The following is a 21,416-nucleotide window of genomic DNA, read 5'->3' as shown; positions in this document are numbered from 1 at the left end:
GCTGGTAGGACTTAGCCCTTAGCTTCCAGAACAGCAAAACACTGGACTTAAGGATTCTTAGATGCCCTCCAAATATATTTCCATTGTCTTCACTATGGTACCCACATGCTTAAAAATAAGCAGCTCCCTAAGAACAGTCTTGGGTCACGGCCATCCCTTCTGCAATATTCTGTCTCTGGAGAAAAAGCTGACTGGTAGAGGGTTAGTTAGCAACATCACCTAATGACCTCCTTTTGGGAAGGCATGGGTGATTTCACTGAGGACAGTACTAGTTATGTTTATAAAAATAAATAAATTTAATATGTTGTTGAAAAGCTCAGCTGAGTTTTCTGAAAATGAAGGGAGAGAGGGCAGTGTTCAAAAGATGTGAGAGAAGGAATTAGGGTCAAAAATAATTACACACAACTTAGCTTTTTGGAAGGAAGCTTAATAGTCTGTCTCAGTTGCACATCTCTAAGTTGAAATCACAAAGACAAACATGAAAATTCCACTTATTCTTCAAATTTCTTTGAATTTAAACCCAGAGGCTCCCAAGCTGTGGCACAGATTTCAAAGCCATCTTCAGCCCTGCGGAGAACAGGAAGTTGCCACTGTCAGTGGTGATGCCCAGCTGAAAATAAGTCTGGGGACTTGCTGTGAAGTTCTTATGAAGGCAAACCCAAAATTTGTTACTCAGTATCTGATGTGTTTTTTTGTTTTGTTTTGTTTTGTTTTTTACTTACAGATGACAGATCAACAGTTCTGCTCACTGATGCCGACTTTGGAGAGACGTCTAAGCAGAAGTCACTGACTGTCACCCACACAGTACATTACCAGTCTGTGTCACAAGCTACAGGACCACTGGTGGATGTTTCTGATGCCCGGCCAGGAACAAGTAAGCATATAAGAGAATATGTTATCTGGAGAGGAGAAAGCTATAAGAAAATGAATACTGTGCATTTGCATCCTCATGGGCTTTTTTCTTCAGTCTGAAAGCTGAGAGAGATCTATTTAGGTCAGCAGAGAACATTTCTTATACAATTTCTTTTAGTGACACAATATGGTAAAAATTGCATACGCATCTGAAATGTAGGTGTAATTTGAAATAATTCATACCTGGCTTTCATTAAACTAAATGCATACTAGATTTTAATTTCTAGAATTTATTGGGTAAATTAGCTTAATGGCTTTTAGTGTCTAATATATTTTTTTCTTGGTGATCAATCTTTATTGTATTTCAAAATACATCTTCCCTCCTTAGCTCTCCATCAGGCAAGAAATACATTTCTCATTACTGCTTTTCTGAGAAAGTTGTATTTCCAGTTTTAGCAATTATGGTAAATTACTTTTCCCAGATATATTCATGCTGAGTTATTCTTGTAGTGATTAAAATACTATCATAAATTAATATACTGCTGCGATTCCTTCTTCTTATTTCTCTCATGAATGTGTTCCATATCTATGTAAATGGAAATCCATTTGAAGAATTGACGGAATACTTATGAGTTAAGAATATTACCAGTGTAGTTCACTAGCAGTGTGCAAATCTCTTGGATTAGTTCTGTCCCCTGACTGTTTTAGAATTCGTTTACTTGGTGAGTTCAGTGAACATAAATGCTGAAAGCTCAGTTGCTAGAATGCAGCTTTTTTGAAAAATCTTCATTTCATCTCCATTTCCACCCCCGTCTTAATAAATGATAGCTGTTCTAGTCCTGACCTTGCTGCTTTTCTATCTCTGACAGTTCTAAGACATGATTAGTTATTTCTCGAGAACTAGATTAGTAACACCATTTTTAACTATGAGGAATCATGGCATTTGAATTAGAGGTGTCAAAATATGATATTTGTTTTCTTTCTGGTACCACTCTTGTATTGCTCCTTTATTTCATGCTCACTAAGAGCAAAAATATCATCATATAACTTTTGTCATGTTGGCAGATCAAGATCATCTGAGTAAACAACGGACGCTACCTTTTCTAATAAGGAAAGAGGCATCACCCCAAAATTGCATGCCTGTGTCATACCACAGCATTTTATAGCAGCAGCACCTTCCATACCTAATGCCTTTTTTGTGTGCAGTTATGTTCTTCATTCCACTGAAGTCAGGGAGAGACTTCCTTCAAATCAAACTTGGATTTTACTCATGTGTAAGAGCATGATCTTTGTCCAGCTCAGCTTTGGAAACAGAAATCCATCATCACTTTTATTATGCAGTAAAAATCTGATTGCAGCTATGGACAGGACCAGGTCATAGACTTTTAGGCAGTGTTCTCTGGATTTAAAACACTAATATACTTTGATAGAGACTGGGCTATGAGATTTTGTCTACACCCACAACTTTTTCTGTGAAGAGGGGAGCAGTGCCCAGCTGGGTAGCTCAGAGATTGTGGATCCTCCCATCTGAGCACACTCCCGCTCACTGATTGACAAATATTCCTTTACAGCACTTTTTAAGTTGTTCTCTAGTTCTTTTGTGTTTATTTATAGATAGGTACGCTCCTTTACCTTGTTCACCTTAGCTACCTACAGTTATGTTTCAGCCTATGACAGCAGAACTGGCTTAACAACCGGGGCACCAGATGTGTGCTGTTTCCCATCACACAGGCAGCTCTGGAGCTTGCTGTGTCTGTGCCACAGAGTCCTTCATGCAGGCACAGCACAGCTGGGGCAGAGATACTGCTCAGCACATGCTCAGCAGGACAGGCACTGACCTCCTGCGTGCTGGCAGCAGGCTCTCTTGCCTCCTTCAAATTGCTGACAAAAGCCTACTGAGTCACAGGATCAGAGGACAGTTGAGGTTGGAAGGGACCTCCAGGCACTGGCTAGTCCAACCCCTCAGCTTAAAGCAAGGTCAGCTAGAGCCAATTGCCCGGGGCCATACCCAGATGACTTTTGAATGTCTCAAAGGATGGTGACTCCACCGCCTCTCTGGGAAACCTGTGCCAGTGCTCAGTCACCCTCACAGTAAAGCATTTCCTGACGCTCAGAGGAAAGCTCCTGTGTTTCACCTTGTGGCCATTGCCTCTGGTCCTGTCACTGGGCACCACTGAGAAGAGCCTGGCTCCATCCTCTTTGCACCTTCCCTTCAGGTATTTATATACATTGATGAGATCCCCCTCATCCTTCAGACCCAGCACCGTGCTGAGAGGTTTCCCACCAGCACTCTCTTTTTGTCCTTCGTCTTCCCTCGAAGCAGGCACAAGGCGCTCTTCTGGCTACACGACAGCCACGTGCCAACTTTCCCCAGCTGGTACAAGCACTGACAGCCTGGTCATGTCATGCCAAGTGTGGTTTTGGATGTTATCCATGTGAGGCAGCTATGTGTTGCACTATCAGGAGGATCAATTATCAATGGCACCGGGTTCATATTTTTCCACTGCTGTAGGGAGAAGATGTGTAATAGGAGATCAGATCATAGCTGGTATTTGTAAATAAATACCTTGTTTCTTTGAAGCAGCAGAGTACAAATTCTTGCTTTTGCAGTAAGAATGCTTAGGCAGAAGCAATGCTCAGAGTCATTATCCGGGTATTGTTTTTTTTTCTTTAAATTGCTTCTGCTAAAGTCTCTTACCTCAAAGACTGACAACTTCACCATTTGAATGTCAAAGAACTTCTGAATAGATTTGAATTTTTCATTTCTAATACCCTTTCTCTCTATTGTTAGTAATATTCTTTCAGAAGCTTCGAAGAGAAATCCTTCAGCGCTGATTTAGTCACTTTCTGTTTGCCACATAATGATTTTTCTATTCCACTTGCTTTGTTAGGGAGTACAAGCCTCACTTTTACAGAAGAACAATTTAGTAACAAAATAATGAGGTCAGTTTTGGTAGATAGTTCACTTTTACTCCCTTGGTCACCATATTATTTTTAGGGTAATAAAAAATAAAACATTGCTGACCTTAAACAAGTAGCAGATTATTTTTAAAGATACTGTATTTATTTGCTAAATTTTTAAAACAGTCAAATCTTCATGAACCTGTTCCTAGAGAAACTCTGATGGCATAATTACAGGTTATGTTTTATGTCTTGGCTACTTGTTAAAAACAATAGAGAATCTGTAGCTGAGTAATATAGTAAAAGTATTAGTAAAATGTCTAAAATAGGAAGTTATATCACCACATTTCTAAGCACATTTTTACAAACTGAGAGCGGGTTCCTGGTGTAGGTTGTTTCTGAGGGTACATCTACATTGATAATTTACCTTAGATTTCAGTTGAGATGTTGTGTGAAATCCCTGACCAGATCTACTGGCCTTGTGCTTTTTCCCATCTCAATGTGGTTTTTTCTTACTGGAAAACTGTTTATGTTGGAGTAAAGGGATAATGAATGTGTCAATGGGAGATTGGGAGGGGTCTCAGCTCTTCAGCTGCACCCTTTTGAAAATATGGTTTCATTAGAAAGAGGGTATTTCAAAAAAGTGTTAGCAGTTTGGTAATGAGCAGCACTATCACACTTAATTTTTTTACCCACCAAGAATGGTTTGTGGGTTTTTTTAAACCAACACGATCCCAGTGGCCATCCCCTTCTGACAGGGCTTATTTCCTTGTCAATTCAAGAGCCTAGCGGCAAAGACCCTCTCTGTTATCCATCGCAGATCCTACCACAAGGAGGAGTGCCAAAACCGGACCCACAGCTCGCAACCGCTACGCTAGCCAGTGGACCCTCAACAGACCTCACCCTACCATATCAGCTCATACCCTCACCACAGACTGGAGGCTGCCCACCCCCAGGCCAGCAGGATCAGTGGACAAGGAAAGCGACAGCTACAGCGTCAGCCCCTCGCAGGACACAGGTACGGGGCTCTCTGCAGGGCTGTGCTGTGAAAACGAGACAGCAATAGCTGCAGTAACCTTCTCAGTCCTTGGAATACTTCATTTGGTGCTTAGGTGTCATTATTTTTTCCTTGCTAAGGTGTTTTTCTGTAGGCTATTTATAAGGGATGCCACAAATACGTATAGTGCTAATGATAACAAATATTGTGCCTGTGGTTTCTCATGACACGCACGCATACTGGAGTCCTTTGAAAGATACGGTGGTAACTTTTCCTGTAGCTGAAGCACTGTACTTCCTGTATCTGAAGGAAAATGTAGGAGAATTTGCTGCACAAAATGGCATTGACCAGGAAGGGGCAGTATTAGCAACCAAGAATATGCCTGAGTCATAGGTGGGATGGTTTTAAAGTTTGAGCTACACTGAGGTTAGTATTTTCCTTTCCCCATTCACGTAATATCTTCATAGAGTTTGTTCTAAGCAGAAAAAATGAGATGAAGAAATCTGGAATTGGAGTCAAAGTCAAAATCCATTAATATCACTGAATACTGCAGCAGCTAGCTCTGATTTTCTTGAGAAACAAGCATAGGTTTATTCCTCTAGGTGTTAAGTGGGGAGACACTGAATACATATTCTGCCTGCAGTCTTCATCTCTGCTTGGTGTCTTCACGTTATAAATGCAATTGTAACTGAAAAAAAAAAAAAGCTTTCCTCTCTGCCCTACACTGAACAAGTGACAAAAAAAAGGCAAATAAATGAGTAAATGATTAAGCAGAATAGTCACGAAGTAAATCTAATAAAGGTTAAATATGATGAAAGGTAAAGTACTATTCAAAGGAATGCCTGGGAGAAGTGAATCCAGGCTTACTCTGGCCTCCTCAGAAGGAATTGCCTACCTTCTATCCTGATTTTAGGGGAAAAGTGTCACATGAAAAAGCTATGCATTAGAGCTACAAAGCACTAGGTGTGACTGGCCTTTCACCGTGAAAACCAGTATGACTGTTTTTATTCTCTTTATAAGAACAAACATCTGACTTCCCTTACATCCGGTAATTTATAGGCTAGAGTTCTCATCTTTTCACAATTCAACCTCCTAAGTTTGCAGACCCCTATTTTGTCTCCATAGCATAATGGCACTCAATAGATACCTCTAGCCATCTGACAAACTTAATCCTGATTTCTTCAGGTAGAATTATTATAACGCTTTAAGGATTAACTCTAACAGCTATACAGATAGAAATATTAATGATTATTGTTATCTCAGAAACCCTTTTTGTAGACATTCCAGATTTTAGGTTCACTTGCACATGTTCCAACATTTTGTCACCCATGGATATTTTCCAATGCATGTGGCAAAGGGCAGAGAATTCAATTTACTGTATGGTTTAATAGACAAACTACATACAATTTTGTAACCAGACTTCATAATCTATGTTTTAATATGGGTACACTTGAACACACAGTAATTTATGTAAGGGATAGCAAGCTTTAGATCATGCTCAAGAAAGGTTTTCTTGTGCCAAAATGTAACTCTATCATGCCACTTGGTTTCTGGAAAAAGAATAATCAGTTTAATCTTGAGTACTTCAGAAGTTTAAAATTTCTGAAACATTATAATAGGTATAGCCAAATTATATGTTCAAGAATCAATTGAACTAATGTTCACATTTCCACATTTCCAGTATGGAGATAAGATTTCTGAATCTAGTTGATGCAGTTGGAAGAATTTAGCACTTCCTACCGAAATAATTTCAGGTTTACAAAGCAGTAGCTTTTAAGCTTAGGAGAAATGTGTTGCAACAGTTAATAGTTGTAACTAAGTTCAAATGTTCTAACTGGAGGCCATTAGAAATTTTCTGATGAATCTAGGTTCATGAAGTTTACTCTGGGCTTGGATGAACTTTCATCACATCTAAAGTAGGTGTTCAAGCAGATTCTTCCTGGAATAGTCTCCCCAGGGTATGGGCTATGGGAAGCTGCAGGTCTTGACCTTTATGGTCCAAACTGGGACCTTTGCATGACCGTCATATTTACAGACACTGCAGCCTTCCAGGAATTTCCAGTTGATCGGAACTTTGGAAAGGCATTCATAGAATCATAGAATGGTTAGAGTTGGAAGGGACCTTAAAAATCATCGAGTTCCAACCCCCCTGCTGTGGGCAAGGACACCTCCACTAGAGCAGGTTGCTCAAAGCCCCGTCCAGCCTGGCCTTAAACACTTCCAGGGATGGGGCATTATTTTGGTCTGATTTACAAATCAAATGTGAAAAACAGAATGATGTTTCCTGTAGAAAAAGGAAACAGAATAAAAGAAAACAAAACACTTGTTTAAATTCTGGCCAGCTCAAAATCTTAAGCAAGTTATGGCATATTGTAGAAGTACTTGTCATTTTAAATAATGCATGGTCCTATTTACAAGTGGCAGGAGTGTTGTTCTTTGGGCACGATGAAAACTGATGCAAGGATCCTAGCATACAATAAAAAAGATAAAGATTTGCAATAACAACACAGTTGCCTCTGGCTGCTATAGGAGTCCCATTTTTATGAATTAGCTATTACATTGTGCCTGTTTATTGAACATCACCAACAATATCTGAAATTGTACAGATCTTGTGATGAAACATGACTTCTGCCCAAGGAACTTTTGACAGTCCTCTGCTCTTCCAGCCCACTGGAAATGCAATGGGTGCAACAGACCACTGATTTGTCCCCACAGAAATGAGTGGTGCATTTCCAGAATGCTTTTTAATGTATCAGTAGCTACTTACACCTTCAATAATAGCGCTTGTTTAAGAAATATTGATATTCTCAGAAACTCATCAGCAGCGAAGAACAGCTTGCAGGTCATAATAGTCTCTGTGTCAAATATGAAGCCCTCATTAACTTCAGCAGCATTGAAAAAAAGCACCTGAATTACTGCAGACTGGTACCTACCAAACAATATTGCTTTCCTAAGACCTTGTTCTGTATGAAATTAGTTAGTACTTTGCCTGTGTCTGAGACAGTCAGGGACATTGCCTGCGAGACTCTGCCTTTATATTTGACCTTTGTCCTCAGAGATTTCTCAAAAAAAAAAGATATAACTGTAACAGGTACAGAAAAATTATCCTTTCTGACAGAGGCATCACCTCACAGAAATATTTCTGAGATGCAATAAAAAGATAATGTAAATAAGCTGTTCCTCATTTTGCTAAATCTGTTTTGGGGGCTTCTAACATTTTTAAGGCAATTAACTTTTAGAGAAATGATTTTTTTGAACAAAAAAAAAAAAAGTAACCTTTTTCATGCATTAAAGGTTATTTCTTCCAAACCACAAATTTAATGGTAAGCCACAAAATGCTGCTAGAAGAATAAGATTTCAGTTTAGATTATCTGTAATTATCAAGTTACTGACTAAACTAAAAATTGTATAGACATTTAAAGTGAAGCAGACTCATTTAAATTACCTTGATAATGTCAAGAGCTCTGCATTTTGTTAAGAAATACTATCATGTTCATAGCTTTTCTTCCAAAAAGGCTTGTGCAGATGTTTTCCTTCTCCCGTTATTTATATTTCTGATGTTTAGATCGAGCAAGAAGCAGCATGGTCTCCACAGAAAGTGCCTCCTCAACATATGAAGAGCTAGCGAGAGCGTATGAGCATGCAAAAATGGAAGAGCAGCTGAGACATGCCAAGTTCACCATTACAGAATGCTTCATATCAGACACATCGTCGGAGCAGCTCACGGCAGGGACTAATGACTACACAGACAGTCTGACCTCAAGCACGCCGTCAGAGTCGGGGATTTGCAGGTTTACCGCATCCCCCCCGAAACCTCAGGATGGAGGGCGAGTGATGAACATGGCAGTTCCAAAGGCACATCGGCCAGGTGAGACATCAGAGGTAACATTTTGGTTCTTGGGTTCCTTGGGTCCTTGGGTACCCACACCTAGGCTGGGTAACAGGAGAGGGCATATTACAAGGAAGAAAGTAGGTGCACAATATATCCTGTCACTGCTTACAAAGATAGTTGTTTTTTATCCCAGCTAACATAGCATTTGAGTATATTCTCCCATATGCAGAAAAAAGAGCAACTTGGAAATCTAGAAGACAGGGACTATCCTAGGGTATCAAGTGCATTCTTCTACAGCTGTAGCCATCAGGCAATAGACCCTCCTGGGGTAAATAAGACCATATGGGGTACATATGCCCATCTCCTACTCAAACCACACAATAATAAAGCATGTCTTACAGCAATACTTTGTGCTGAAGAGCAAAGGTTTGCTAGCAGAACAGTTCATAAAGACAGACTGTAGATGTACTATCCCTTCTGCCTTGTAGCTTGTCAAAGATGTAATAACCCTTCGGTGATGTTCTTGAGCTGTTATACTCTCTCTTTGACATCTTCTGATATCGAGCTAGGATTATCTAAAGGGGGGAGAATTAAAAATGGAGAAAATGAAGGCAGGGCAATAGCTAAAGGGATATGGAGCCTTCTACCTTCAGACAAATTTAAACCCACTCCAACTTCTTACTGACTCAAAGTACCTGAGGGACACCATCTGTTGGGCTCAGTCAAATTTCCTGTTCACAAATAATTTTGTTTCTATTGATACCCTAGTGCACAATAGCATAGGTAGATTATTTGTGATACTCTGAGCTCAAATACATGATAAAATATTCTCTGAAGATTTGTCAGTCTTTGTTACAGAATACGTGATGTGACATACTGGAGGAGGATTCAAATTGGGAAAGAGCACAATAATATTTGTGTGCTTTTTCTGAAAACATGATTTATTTTATTTCATTTCATTTCATTTCATTTCATTTCATTTCATTTTATTTTATTTCATTTCATTTCATTTTTAATTAGTATATAAATTTGCTGGTGTGGGTGGGGCTACTTATATACACAGAAAGTAATCAGTAGTGCTTATATGTGTAAAAAAGAGTAATGAATAGACTACGGTCTTTTGACTCATATCCACCATAAATGGAAAAGTAGTTCTTGTGAGGACAGAGAAATGGAAGATAGCCAGTAGTATCAGGAAGGTCACTCAAAAGCAGGACCTGACACTGAAAAAAAAGCATAAAGGATTTTGCAAAAGAAAGCTAAAAGAAATGGGAAGAAAAAGATCATACATAAGGTAGGAAGTTAAAATAGACAAGGCAGGAAATTAGTGTATCATACAGATAGATAAGAGGGAAAGTAAGTAGGAAATAAAATAGTTAAAGAAATGACTGATTTCTTTGTAGTCACAGAGTAGAACCACAAACCCAGGAGCTGTATAAATAGATAAAGATAGAAATAAATTTCATTTCTAGCTCAGAAAAAAAGTAAGATAAATATTTGTACTTTCTTTGCTAAAGGGAAGCATCTGCATTCACAGCTAAGTCAAAATTGCAGCCCTCTCCTTCCAGTCAGTCAACAAACATTTTTTGTCATTTCTTTAACAAATAGCTTCCTCTCTTCCTTTCATGTTCCAAATACATTATTTATGCATATTTAGTATTTGGAAATATTCTAATATATTCCATATATAGCTGATTTTCTTGAGGGTATACAGCACCAAAATTTGGTTGCTGTGATTGAGTTAAAAGCTTGTGGGGTTGGAACATCATCAGAGCCCCTCGAGTGAATTACAGACTTGTAGCCATCTTTAGCTCTGTTAGTTTAAATGGCTTGAATTTGTACCTGCTTTTCTTGATTGACTTTAGCTTTCCTTTGCAGTAAGGAAATTAAATGTATTATGAAATTAATAATTAGCTTCAGTACCTTGAAAAAAATTGAATGTTCCAGTGGAGTAACTTGAATGTTGGCCCTTAAGTATTGAATGATATGTTATTAAAGGTTACTTTATGAAGGGCTTTAAAAAAAATATACAGGCAGAAAGAATTTTCAGTACTAGCAGACAGACATATATTTAGTGTTCAAATCACTGAGGAAAGACTTACGGAACATCTTTCTTTTTTCACCCATCACTTCAGAAATTCTGTGGCAGTAATTAATAATTCAAATGTAATTAATCAAAGTAACTCTACATTTGGGAACATGGAGAAGAAATAAAATAGTTAAGGTATTTAGATTAAGTAGATGAGAACATCTGAGATGAAACACTGACTGTGCTGCTTTAGTACATCTTTATTATTCCTCAAAGTTTTACCTGTTCTCATGGTGCTTTGCTTTTCTTCTCCCCCAACTCAATTTCTTTCTTGTACAATGTCACTCTCAATAACTTATGCCTCTTCCTGATTTCTTGTCTCACTTTTCAAACTGCCTGTAATGCTACCTGCTGCAACTTTTATAGTTGCGGTAAAGGAGTCTCTAGTAAGTAGTATTTGTTTTTCAAAATAATCCCCCACAATTTTCGACAGTCACAAAAAGCCTGTAAGAAAAAGTTATTTTGATAAATGGGATATTTTGAAACTTACCTATCCAATGGCAAGGCTGCAACTTTACTTAAGAAAGGTAATGATGGAGTTGATTGGTGAACTTTGTCAGCCATAACTGAGCTATTATAGCACGTACTTCTTAGTTTGTTGCTACAATAAGTGTTTGGTATGAGCAAGCAAAATGTTAGAACACCTGAGGCTTGCCTTCAGAAGACCTTCTTGTGAGTTTTCGAGGGCGTCCCATCTCATGTCACTGATCGTTCCCTTTCTTTTCCCAGGCATCTCATAGGAGACTTTTGTACCTGTGTACTCAAGCCTGCTGATATATTTTATCCAACAGACAGCATTTGAGACCTCAGGTTGCTCCAAACTGAGATAGTTAATGATTAGGAGTAGGGAACCTGAATGCTTTTTCATTGGAGGAGAAAAAGGGGTCATCATGATTCAATGATTTGTATTCTGGGGGCTGACAAAACTCTGCTGTGATAATCTCAGAAACTGAATCAAAACATTTGATCAACACATCAGCTTGAATTATATTTGGATGGCTCATCAGATGTCTAGGCAAGCTTAGTAATTGATTATTTCTAGCACTTTAACTATAAATTAGGACTGTCTTTTCAGAACTTCTACACGTTACATACAACTCTAACTCTGCAATTAGTAATGCATGATAGTTGATTGCCTCCTATTCTAAGCCCACTGTGTCTTCTAATAGACCTTTTCCCTTGCAGTCAGCTGGTGCTGCAGATACACACTCAGGTCAGCAGTCAAAACTGCTTCTGACTTCTGGATTTCTACACCTATTTCGTGACATTTAGTTTACAGAAACAAGAATCAGTTCCATGAAGTCATCTCAGACATGGGAGCTAAAAATGCAAGGATTTTGCCATGAAACAATAACAATAATTTTGTAAAGAAAAATAGAGCAATCATACCTAATGTCACAATAAATAGTAAATAAGGAAAGTGATTTTGGCATACTGAATCTGAGACATGCACTGGGACTTCAGAATGATCTGGATATTTGGCATGGTTATTCTTTTATAATTCAGACTGTCAAATGTATTGCACTGTAGTATACATCTCTACATTTCAGCTGACGTTATTGCATCACAGAATCAAAGAATGGTTGAGGTTGAAAGGGACCTCAAGAGGTCATCTGGTCTAACCCCACTACTCAGCACGGTATGGTAGGTTGTTCAGGACAGTGTCCAGTTGGGTTTTGAGTATCTCCAAGGATGGAAGCTCCACAACCTCTCTGGGTGTCAGTCGTAAGTCACCCTCACAGTAAATAAATGTTTCCTAATGTTCAGACAGAGCCTCCCGTATTTCAGTTTGTGCCCATTGCCTCTGGTCCTGTCACTGGTCACCACTGAGAAGAGTCTGGCTCCATCCTCTCTGCACCCTCCCTTCAGGTATTTGTATACATTGATGAGTTCCAACCCCGAGCATTCTCTTGTCCACGCTGAACAGTCCCAGATCTCTCTGTCTTTCCTCATAGGAGAGATGCTCCGGTCCCTTAATCATCTTAGTGGCCCTTAGCTGTAGTCTCTCCAGTAGCTCCACATCTCTCTTGTACTGGTGAGCCCAGAGCTGGACACAGTACTCCAGGTGTGGCCTCACCGATGCTGAGGGAAGCATCACCTCCCTTGACCTGCTGGCAATACTCCTATTGAAACCCAGGTACAGCTGACCTTCTTTGTCATAATGGCACATGCTGATTCATGTTCAGCTTGATGTCCACCAGAACTCCCAGTGCCTTTTCTGCAAAGCTGCTTTCAAGCTGGGTGTCCCCCAACATGTACTGGTGCATGGGGTTGTATCAGCCACTGCTCCCGGTTTTGCGCCATCAGTAAACTTGCTGAGGGTGTGCTCTGCCCCACCAGCCAGATTGTTAATGAAGATATTGAACAGGATTGGACCCAGTATTTACCCCTGGGGTACATCACTAGTTACTGGCCTCCAACTAGACTTTGTTCCACTGATCACCATCCCCTAGACCTGGCTGTTTAGACAGTTTTCAATTCACTTCCCTGTCTGCTCATCCAGATGAAGATCTTACAAGAAACTGTGTCAAAAGCCTTACTGAAGTTAAGGTAAACAATATCCACTGTCTTTCACTCACATACCAGGCCACTCATTTCATCATAGAAGGTTATCAGGTTGGTCAAGCATGACTCCTCCTTGGTGAATGCTTGCTGACTTCTCCTGATCACCTTCTTTTTCTTCATGTGCCTAAAAATGGTTTCCAAGATAGCTGCTCCATCACTTTCCCACAAATGGAGATGAGGCTGAGTGGCCTGTGGGACTTGGGTCCTCCTTCTCATCCTTCTTGAAGACAAGAGTGACATTTGCTTCCTTCCAGTCTTCAGGCATTTCTCCCAACCACCATGATCAATCAAAGATTATTGAGAGTGGCCTTAGAATGACATTTGCCAGTTCCCTCAGTACTTGTAGGTGCATCCCATCGAGGCCCATGAGTTTAGATATGTCCAGTTTGCTTAAGTATTCCCTGACCAGATCCTTGTCCACCAAGGGTAAGTTTTCCTTGCTCCAGACTCTTCCACTGATCTCTCGGACCTGGGATTCCTGAAGGCTGGTCTTGCTAGTAAAGACTGAGGCAAATAAGGCTTTCAGTACCTTAACCTTTTCCATGTCCTGTGTCACTAGGTTCCCTGCTCCATTCAGCAGCAGAGCCACATTTTCCCTGGCTTTCCTTTTGTCACCTATATACTTCTAGAAGTTTTTCTTGTTGTCTTTGACATCCCCGGGGCAGATTCAACTCCATTTGGGCTTTGACTTTGCTAACCACATTTCTGCATGCTTGGACAATGTCTCTGTATTCCCTCCAGGTTACCTGTGCCTGCTTTCACCATCTGTGTACTCCCTTTCTGTGTTTGAGTTTTGCCAGGACCTCCTTGTTCATCCATGCAGGCCTCCTGGCATTTTTGCCTGAGTTTCTGCTCATTGAGCTTGGAGGAGGCGATCCTTGAATATCAATCAGCTTTCTTAAGCATGAGGCTACTTCTAGTTGTCTGTACAAGCAGCTGTAGAAGTTTTCTGCATCATTGTCTTGACACCAGGCCAAAATTTTCAAGTATATGGAGAAGATATTATTAAATATTCTTCAGTAAAAAAATATTTTAGGAGCTGCATTTTTCTTGAACTTTTCAAAAGTCATAGCTGCAGGAAATGGAACAGGAAAGTAGATTTTTTTTAATTAATTCTGACATTCAGTGTTTTGATAACATGTCTTACGGATCTTTGCGTTCTGATCCTTGTGACTCCACAGACAGATTTTTGGAAAAAGATGAGATTATTTGTAGGTTTTACTTCAGTATCCGCAATAACATCATTATTTTTCCTTTTATAATAACACATTATAAGCCATGAAGCAAACTGAAATTGCTGCTTAACAGCAGCTTCTGCATAGCTTCCAAAAAGTGAAAGAGTGGATGCAGACCTGCACATGGGTTTTTGTGGACTTCACAGAGCTGGCAGACCTAATCTGCCCAGGCCTTGAAGCTGACCCATTGCAGATGGTGACATTTCTTAGTAAGCTATCAGAATAGTCATGTGTCCCAGGAGGCACATTAAAGGAGAAAATTGTGGCGGTAGAGATAGCACAGCAGTATTTTAAACACATGGGACAAATCACATCCTTTAGAAAAGTGGGTCTTCAATTCCTAGCCTCTGTGCAGTGTTGGTGTCCTTCATAGTATAAAAATGATGTCAGTGCATTGCTAGCATTGTGTCTTTCTCAGCATCAAAACTCTCAGAAGTTTGGCGTTATGATTATGATTATTGTCCTCCTCCTCACAGTTGCCACTAACTAGAAGTTTGGTTAGCAAGTTCAGGTCCTCAAGGAATAGACATACTGGGAAATCATCTCAATGGTATACAAGGTCCTTCCAGATCAAAAGTGGGGCATTTTTTCCTATTTATATTCAGAAATTTCAACAATTGTTACCCAAAGTTTACCTGGGAGGCTGACAAATGAGTCAGTCCTTCATCCTCTAAAGTTGTCATTCAAATCTTCCATTCACAAACTAAGTGGACAAAAGCTGGAAAGAAATATACTCTCTTCCTACCTCCCACTGTGCCATTAAAGAGTCTGCAATGTAAAAAAGTGGAAGATAATTGTAGAGGTTGAAAAAGTTTTATAATAATGTTTCTCTTTTCTGTTTTAAAAAATATTAACCACAAATTGAGTTATCATAACAATTATTCTTAACTGCAATAAACATTGCAGCAGCAGTTTATTAAAAATAGATTCCCATTATTATAATTTTAAATCTCGATAATAGCCTCAGCCAAGAAGCCTCTTGGGTTTTTTCCTCTCTGTACTCCTAAATTATTGTGCTTGAGAACAGAACAGCTATTAACTGGGAAATACTTTGATATTTCTGTGCTTCCCAAGTGCTATTTATGTCTTTTTTTGTGGAAAGACCACTTACTTGCATCCTTTGGCGGTAGAATTCATGCTTGGAAGAAATAATATCTGACCAGTGCTCGTACGGGAAATACGTAGAAAGTTTTTAGCAGGTCTCTTACAATTTGCAGAAACCCCCCCTTTCACAGGGGTACTGAAAAACTCAGACCCCTGGATTATATTTTTCTCTGATGCCAATTGGCACTAAAAAGAACCTCTTCAAATACATGACATTGTCCTCAAGGGTTAGCTTGACTTGGATCAGGCAGAAACTTGTCTACCTGATGTCACAAAACAAGTGCAATCTCATTTTGAGAATCCCAATTCCTTGCCTTTTAGGAGATCACATTAATATATAAGCCCTGAAGGGCTAACAGCATCTCAGATAGACTTGCAGAGAAGAGATGTCATTCACTGGGTATATCAGACTAGGGCATTTTGAAATCCATCACAGTTTTTTATATCTCTGAATCTCCTCTACAAACTTTCGGCTGATGAAAGGAACCAGTTTGGAAAGAAACCTGCATGTGGGTGGGGAAAAAAGGCAGTTGCAGCCAGGCAGACTCAGAAAAAAAAGAGATCTTTCAGAGACTGATTTCACAGCCATGAAGATGGCAGGAACACCCCATTCCTCCATAGGGGATCCGAGTGCTTTCCTGGGTCCTTACCCCTGCACAAAGCAGGAGCATCAGTTTGCTAAGCCCTGGCTCCACTGGAAGGATTTTCCTCCTGCTGTCCTTGCGCTGTTGGTTGATGTGTGAGGCCAGAGCCCCATCCTCTGTCTGCCAGCCCTCCTGCTCCATCCCAGAGGAGGAGATCTGGCCGGCTCTTGCAGCAGCCAGAGGACAGCTCAGCCAATCTCTCAGCAAGCAAATTGGGACGCTTCTTTGGTCTGGGTGTTTTACAGTTGGACAACTAAGTCAAGCAGGCTGAGTCTAGCCCTAAGTCTCCTGCAAATTTACTGGAAAATATGTGAACACTGGTCTAACCTCTCCAGCATTGCTGAATGATCAAGTTCTTTTAGTATTTAAGATGCCTTAATTAGCATTCTTGACCCAATTTACAAATTTCTTGCTGCTTTGACTAATCGTGCAGACTTGAACGGTAAAGTCTTAGCTGGTAGACAAGCCTTAAGCTACAGAATGCAAATACTTAAGTAGATAGTTGTTTGCAAGGGTCTCTTAAAATAGAGGCTGGACATCACCTGCAGTGCGTAAATGTTGTTTTAAACACCCAAGTCAAGAAACAAATCTTCTTTTCCAGTATTCAGTCACTACAGCTAAAAATAAGCTGCTTAGCACAATAAGGAAAATACCAAGCACACGGTAATAGAAAGCACGGTGTATTTCCAATGTCAGCCCTGTAACCTGAGATAAAAAGACGTGAACCCTTTTCCACTGATCAAGGGTGAAGGAGCTATTTCCCTTTTCTACCCGATGCAGACAAGTGCGACATAGTGATGGGGTCTATTTAGAGACTTGCTTTCTATTGAAAAGTTGCTGACAGTGCTCTCTAAGCTGCAGCAATAACTGAATCTGATACGGATTTGGCCACTGGGGATTCAGTAATGGCTGGGACTCTTGACTAAGGGCCTCCAGCTCACCTTTTGCCTCCTTTTCCCATGCCTATTATATTATTCTGCATTGACTGAAAATAGAATTGTACAGTTCCACAGTTTTCAGATCCAAAACTGAATTTCTTGAGGATATGAGGGGATCTACGTTAGACCTTTTTTGTTCAGAAATCCTGCAGCAAAGTAAAAAAAGGATAACATATGGATTGTTTTCTTTTTTAGTTCCACACTTATACTGTCTGGTTTCAAATACAATATGATATATAGATATAAATACATATGTATATGCACACAACTTACATAGTGTATATATAGAACGAAGAAATCATCATCCTGACTTCACAACTGGTGACCAAGGTCCAGTTCTGAGAAAAATACATAAGGAGACAAATCAAAGTAGGCAGGTGGGAAAACAGGAAGATAGGCAGGACAGTTGTAAGTGGGGAAAATAACTTATTGCCTATGTTTTTAGCTGTAGAAAATACTCTTAACTTGTATGTTAACTTGCTTGTGTGTATACTTACTTAAAACATATGTGACATATTCTGAAATTACTCCCCTAGATGAGCATCTCTGATGTTTCCATATTAAATTCTCCTGTGCCTGGAACACATTCTTTTTATTTTCTGTTGCTCTGTTGGAAAACTAGGAACATGTCCCAAGTAGACTGACTGTGCCATTTGCTTCTTATCATAGAAATGGCAGATTGGTGATGAGAGGAAATTGTCTTTATCCTGTCTCGGGTTTTATTTCTGTAGAGTATCAGGAGCTTTTTCTCCTTCTGCTGTGAAAAGCTGAACATTCTGCAGGGATGAAAACCATTAATCCTGCATTTACCTTGATGTGACTGCATACTTGAAATCATTGGCTTGCATTATTTTTCTGGTGGATTTACAGAGAGGAAGTTTCACACTGAAAGTTTTTTTAACCTTTCCAGTACAATAAAAATGTACAATAAAAACAGGTTCAGATCAGAAGCTAAAATGTTATGAGATCAGAAAGGAAAGCTATAGTGGTGGGTCTGGGGGCATTTCAGGGGCCCGTCAGGTCCCCTTTGCCATAGGGGCAATCACCACAGCTCTGCCCTTTGTCACTTGTGCCATTACCTCTTTTGGGCTTTTGGGTGTTTCAGCAGATGACATAAAATCACATCTTTGTGCTGTTTAAGTTTGTGATCACAGAGGCAGGACACAGCTAGAACACCTTAAAAAAATATGCCATTGCTAGATGGAGACATCAGAATTCCCTATCACCCCTGCAAGGCTGTACTTTAAATTGGCAAGTTTCATTTTACTTTCTCCATGAAAACTGCAGCCCGATATATAACTTGAAGATCTACAACACTTAGTTATATGTTGCATGCAGCAGTCTGGTCTGCTAACACTGGCATTTTTATAAAAGCATTAAAAATACCAGCTACGTTTCACACAACAAAATAAAACCAACAGTTGCTGTTGACTACAATCATTGGAGTTATCTTTCAAGAAACACCAGTAAAACTGTAGTTCAGCAGCCAGATTTGCTACTGGTATAAATCTGAGTAGCTATATTGATTTCAGCAAGACTATAAATTGATTTATACTTACTGGAGATTAGATTTAAGTTGTGGAAAATGTGGATTCCGACTAAGGTGGATTTTTTTTTTTAAAGATCATTCATTTTATTATTTAGATTTAAGCCTTCTAATTCCAAGAAAAAGTCCTTAATCAATGTGTCTTAAAGTAAAAGTTTATAAACTGCTATAGTTTAACTGACATCATACATCTGTACTCTGTCAATGTAACACATCGTGTCTAACTGAATGCCAGGAGACTTGATTATCAAATTGTTGCCTACTTCTGGAAAGTCAATGAAACATGAATTGAAGCACATTTTTGGTTTGTATTTCTCAAGCAGAACTTTGGCCTTTCATACAGTGCTGCACTTTTAAAAGACCTGTCAGATGCTTTGTACCTTTCAGAAGTAACTTTAAGGAGAACTGACATGTTTTTAAGGGCCTCTCTGCCGCTGAGCTGGCAGTGTAAGGAAGGAAAAACCGATTAACTCCAGAAGCCAGACAGTTTTAGACCCTATGGAGATGCCATGTGGATGTTCAGCCTCACAGGGCCGGTGTACCTGCAGAACTGAGGCCTTCCTGTTTCGATTTAATGCAATGCCTAAGTTATAAAAACTTGTAAAAGGGACCTCACCATGTTAAATCAATATGCACTCCAAAACTGAAGTCAGAAAAATTGTCAATAAATAATGAAATGGTGATAGAAATGTAAAGTATGGGAGCTCTTGCTTTCTGTCTTCACCTTGTCACGCAAGCTGCTTCATGCATTTTTAAGGATGCTCTGAGACAGGGCTTTCCTGCCCACTGTTTGAGCTAGGAAAGCTATGCTGAAGCCCTCTCTCAGGTGTCTCTAGTTAGCAGCGCTGGAGTTTTAAGACTCGTTTGCTGATCCTTGGTGCAGTGAACGGAAACTGTTCAATTATACATCACTTCAGTTGAGGGTTAAATCGATCGTGAATCCATGGAAACTGGCATCCTTCACGGGTTTATTCCTGGGATATCTTGGGAGCCCAGACTCAGCACAGAGGCTGGAGATGTGAGGAGTTCAAACCATACTTATGGTTCACTGAAATCAGTGAGAGCCACTCTCTTGACCTCAACAGGCTCTGCACCATCGCCATGAATTCACAGCTAAACCTGACCGTGCCAAGGCGTCAGGCTACAACAAGGAAGCCAGTATCGGCGCTGCCTTGCTGCTCTGCTGAAGATATATTCATGGACGAGTTACTGTAACTCGGCCTCCACAGGTCCATCAGTTTGAATCACCTGAGTGATGCTGACAAAGTGCATCATTGCATTTTTGTTAATTAATCCACTGGGACCAGAGGTTCGGCTCTCACATTTAAATTAAGGATGCTGGCACGAAAAGTGAACAATACTGAAATACATCCACATGTACAGATAGCTGTGCTTTAAAGGCCAGCATATAAAGAAGCTCTTATATGGATGGTAAAGGCTATTACTACAGTCAGATTAAGAATGCACTGTTAAAACAAATGTTTGTTTCTGTCGTGATATCAGTTGCCACTTTGCTTTCAAAAAATAGCACAAGCATGGCCTTTCTTGCAGGTCAGATTTGGCTTACATTTTCAGGTGCCTATAGACCTCAAATTAACATTCAGGTCCTGTGGCACAGGGAAACTTAGCAGAGCCTGCTGTGTGTGAAGTCAATTAAAGTAGTAACAGCTGCAAAATGACCTCAAGGACCTTAAAGCAAGGGTAGGTCAGTTCTTCTCTATATGGAAACAAGTGCTTCTGGTTACCTTGGGCTGACTAAAAGGCCCCACAAAAATCACACACTATGTCTCAACACTATCCAGTGAAATGCTTTGACATTTTCAAAATTAAAATGGCATGAGCAGGCCAAATCTATATTTTGTAGAAGTGAGGTCTAAAATATGGACTCTTAACAGAACTGCTCTGAAAATCTATTATTTTAATTAAAGTGGACACAGCATATTTGGCTTGATTTGGAACATTTCCTGGAAGTTTTAGAAATTTAGCATTGCAGTTATGACTGTAAGAACATGAAAGTAGCTGAAAGTTTACTGATAAATGTAATCCTTTAGGCACAAAACTCCTCACTAACAAGGGTTGAAACTGATGCCTCCAAACCTACAGAAGACATGGGTAAATTATTTTAATAGTTGCAGCTGATGAAAAAAGACCATGAAGAAAATAATCAGGTTTAGAAAAAATAAATTAAATTTAAATTTTTTAAAACCTCACTTTTAATAAAATAGATTTTTTTGGGAATAAAAAGATAGGAAATGGGCACTCTTAGGGGTAATCCCTTAACATGCAATTTTTAATCTACAAGATAGCAAAAAACCTCCAATAGTATTACATGCGAGTACAGTTTGGGATACCGTATTTTTCTAAAGTCAATGTTAATTTTCAAATCAAAATAACAAACAAATTAGATAGCAATAGGAAAAGAAAATTGTGTTGCTACAAACTCCGAGTACAGTCCTTGAGGAACTAGTACCAGTTATTTTTCTCCTTTAATAAAATAAATAAAATCAATCTTCCTAACACCAGTATCACTGATTCATAGATGACAGTTGTAAAAATTACTTTTCTCATCATTGAATTGAATTTAGCTTTCAAACATCTTGTACCTACCTAAAATGGAGTTTCCACAATACAACTGCACAGAAACAGCTGCCCTATTTAAACTCATGATTCACACCACCTTGTGAACCTTGTAAACCATGATTCACACCACCTT

The 21,416-nt window shown here is 39.5% G+C and overlaps 1 protein-coding gene across 2 annotated transcripts in view; it reads left to right on the top strand.

Moving 5' to 3' along the window:
• DSCAM (DS cell adhesion molecule) overlaps positions 1-21,416 on the top strand; it is a 405,642-nt gene that overhangs the window by 377,527 nt on the left and 6,699 nt on the right. Inside the window, exons 29-32 of one of the 2 annotated variants that reach the window (XM_074157857.1) lie at positions 725-874; positions 4,574-4,771; positions 8,316-8,618; positions 19,259-19,266. In XM_074157857.1, the coding sequence (XP_074013958.1) occupies positions 725-874; positions 4,574-4,771; positions 8,316-8,618; positions 19,259-19,266 (659 nt within the window). The remainder of the gene's footprint in view (positions 1-724; positions 875-4,573; positions 4,772-8,315; positions 8,619-19,258; positions 19,267-21,416) is intronic. The other variant, XM_074157779.1, reaches the window with a different exon arrangement.

Source organism: Numenius arquata, chromosome 1 (genome assembly GCF_964106895.1).
Source record: "Numenius arquata chromosome 1, bNumArq3.hap1.1, whole genome shotgun sequence".
Taxonomy (NCBI): Eukaryota; Metazoa; Chordata; class Aves; order Charadriiformes; family Scolopacidae; genus Numenius; species Numenius arquata.
The sequence above is the reverse complement of the archived record's forward strand: the minus strand, read 5'-3'. Positions and strand labels throughout refer to the sequence as shown.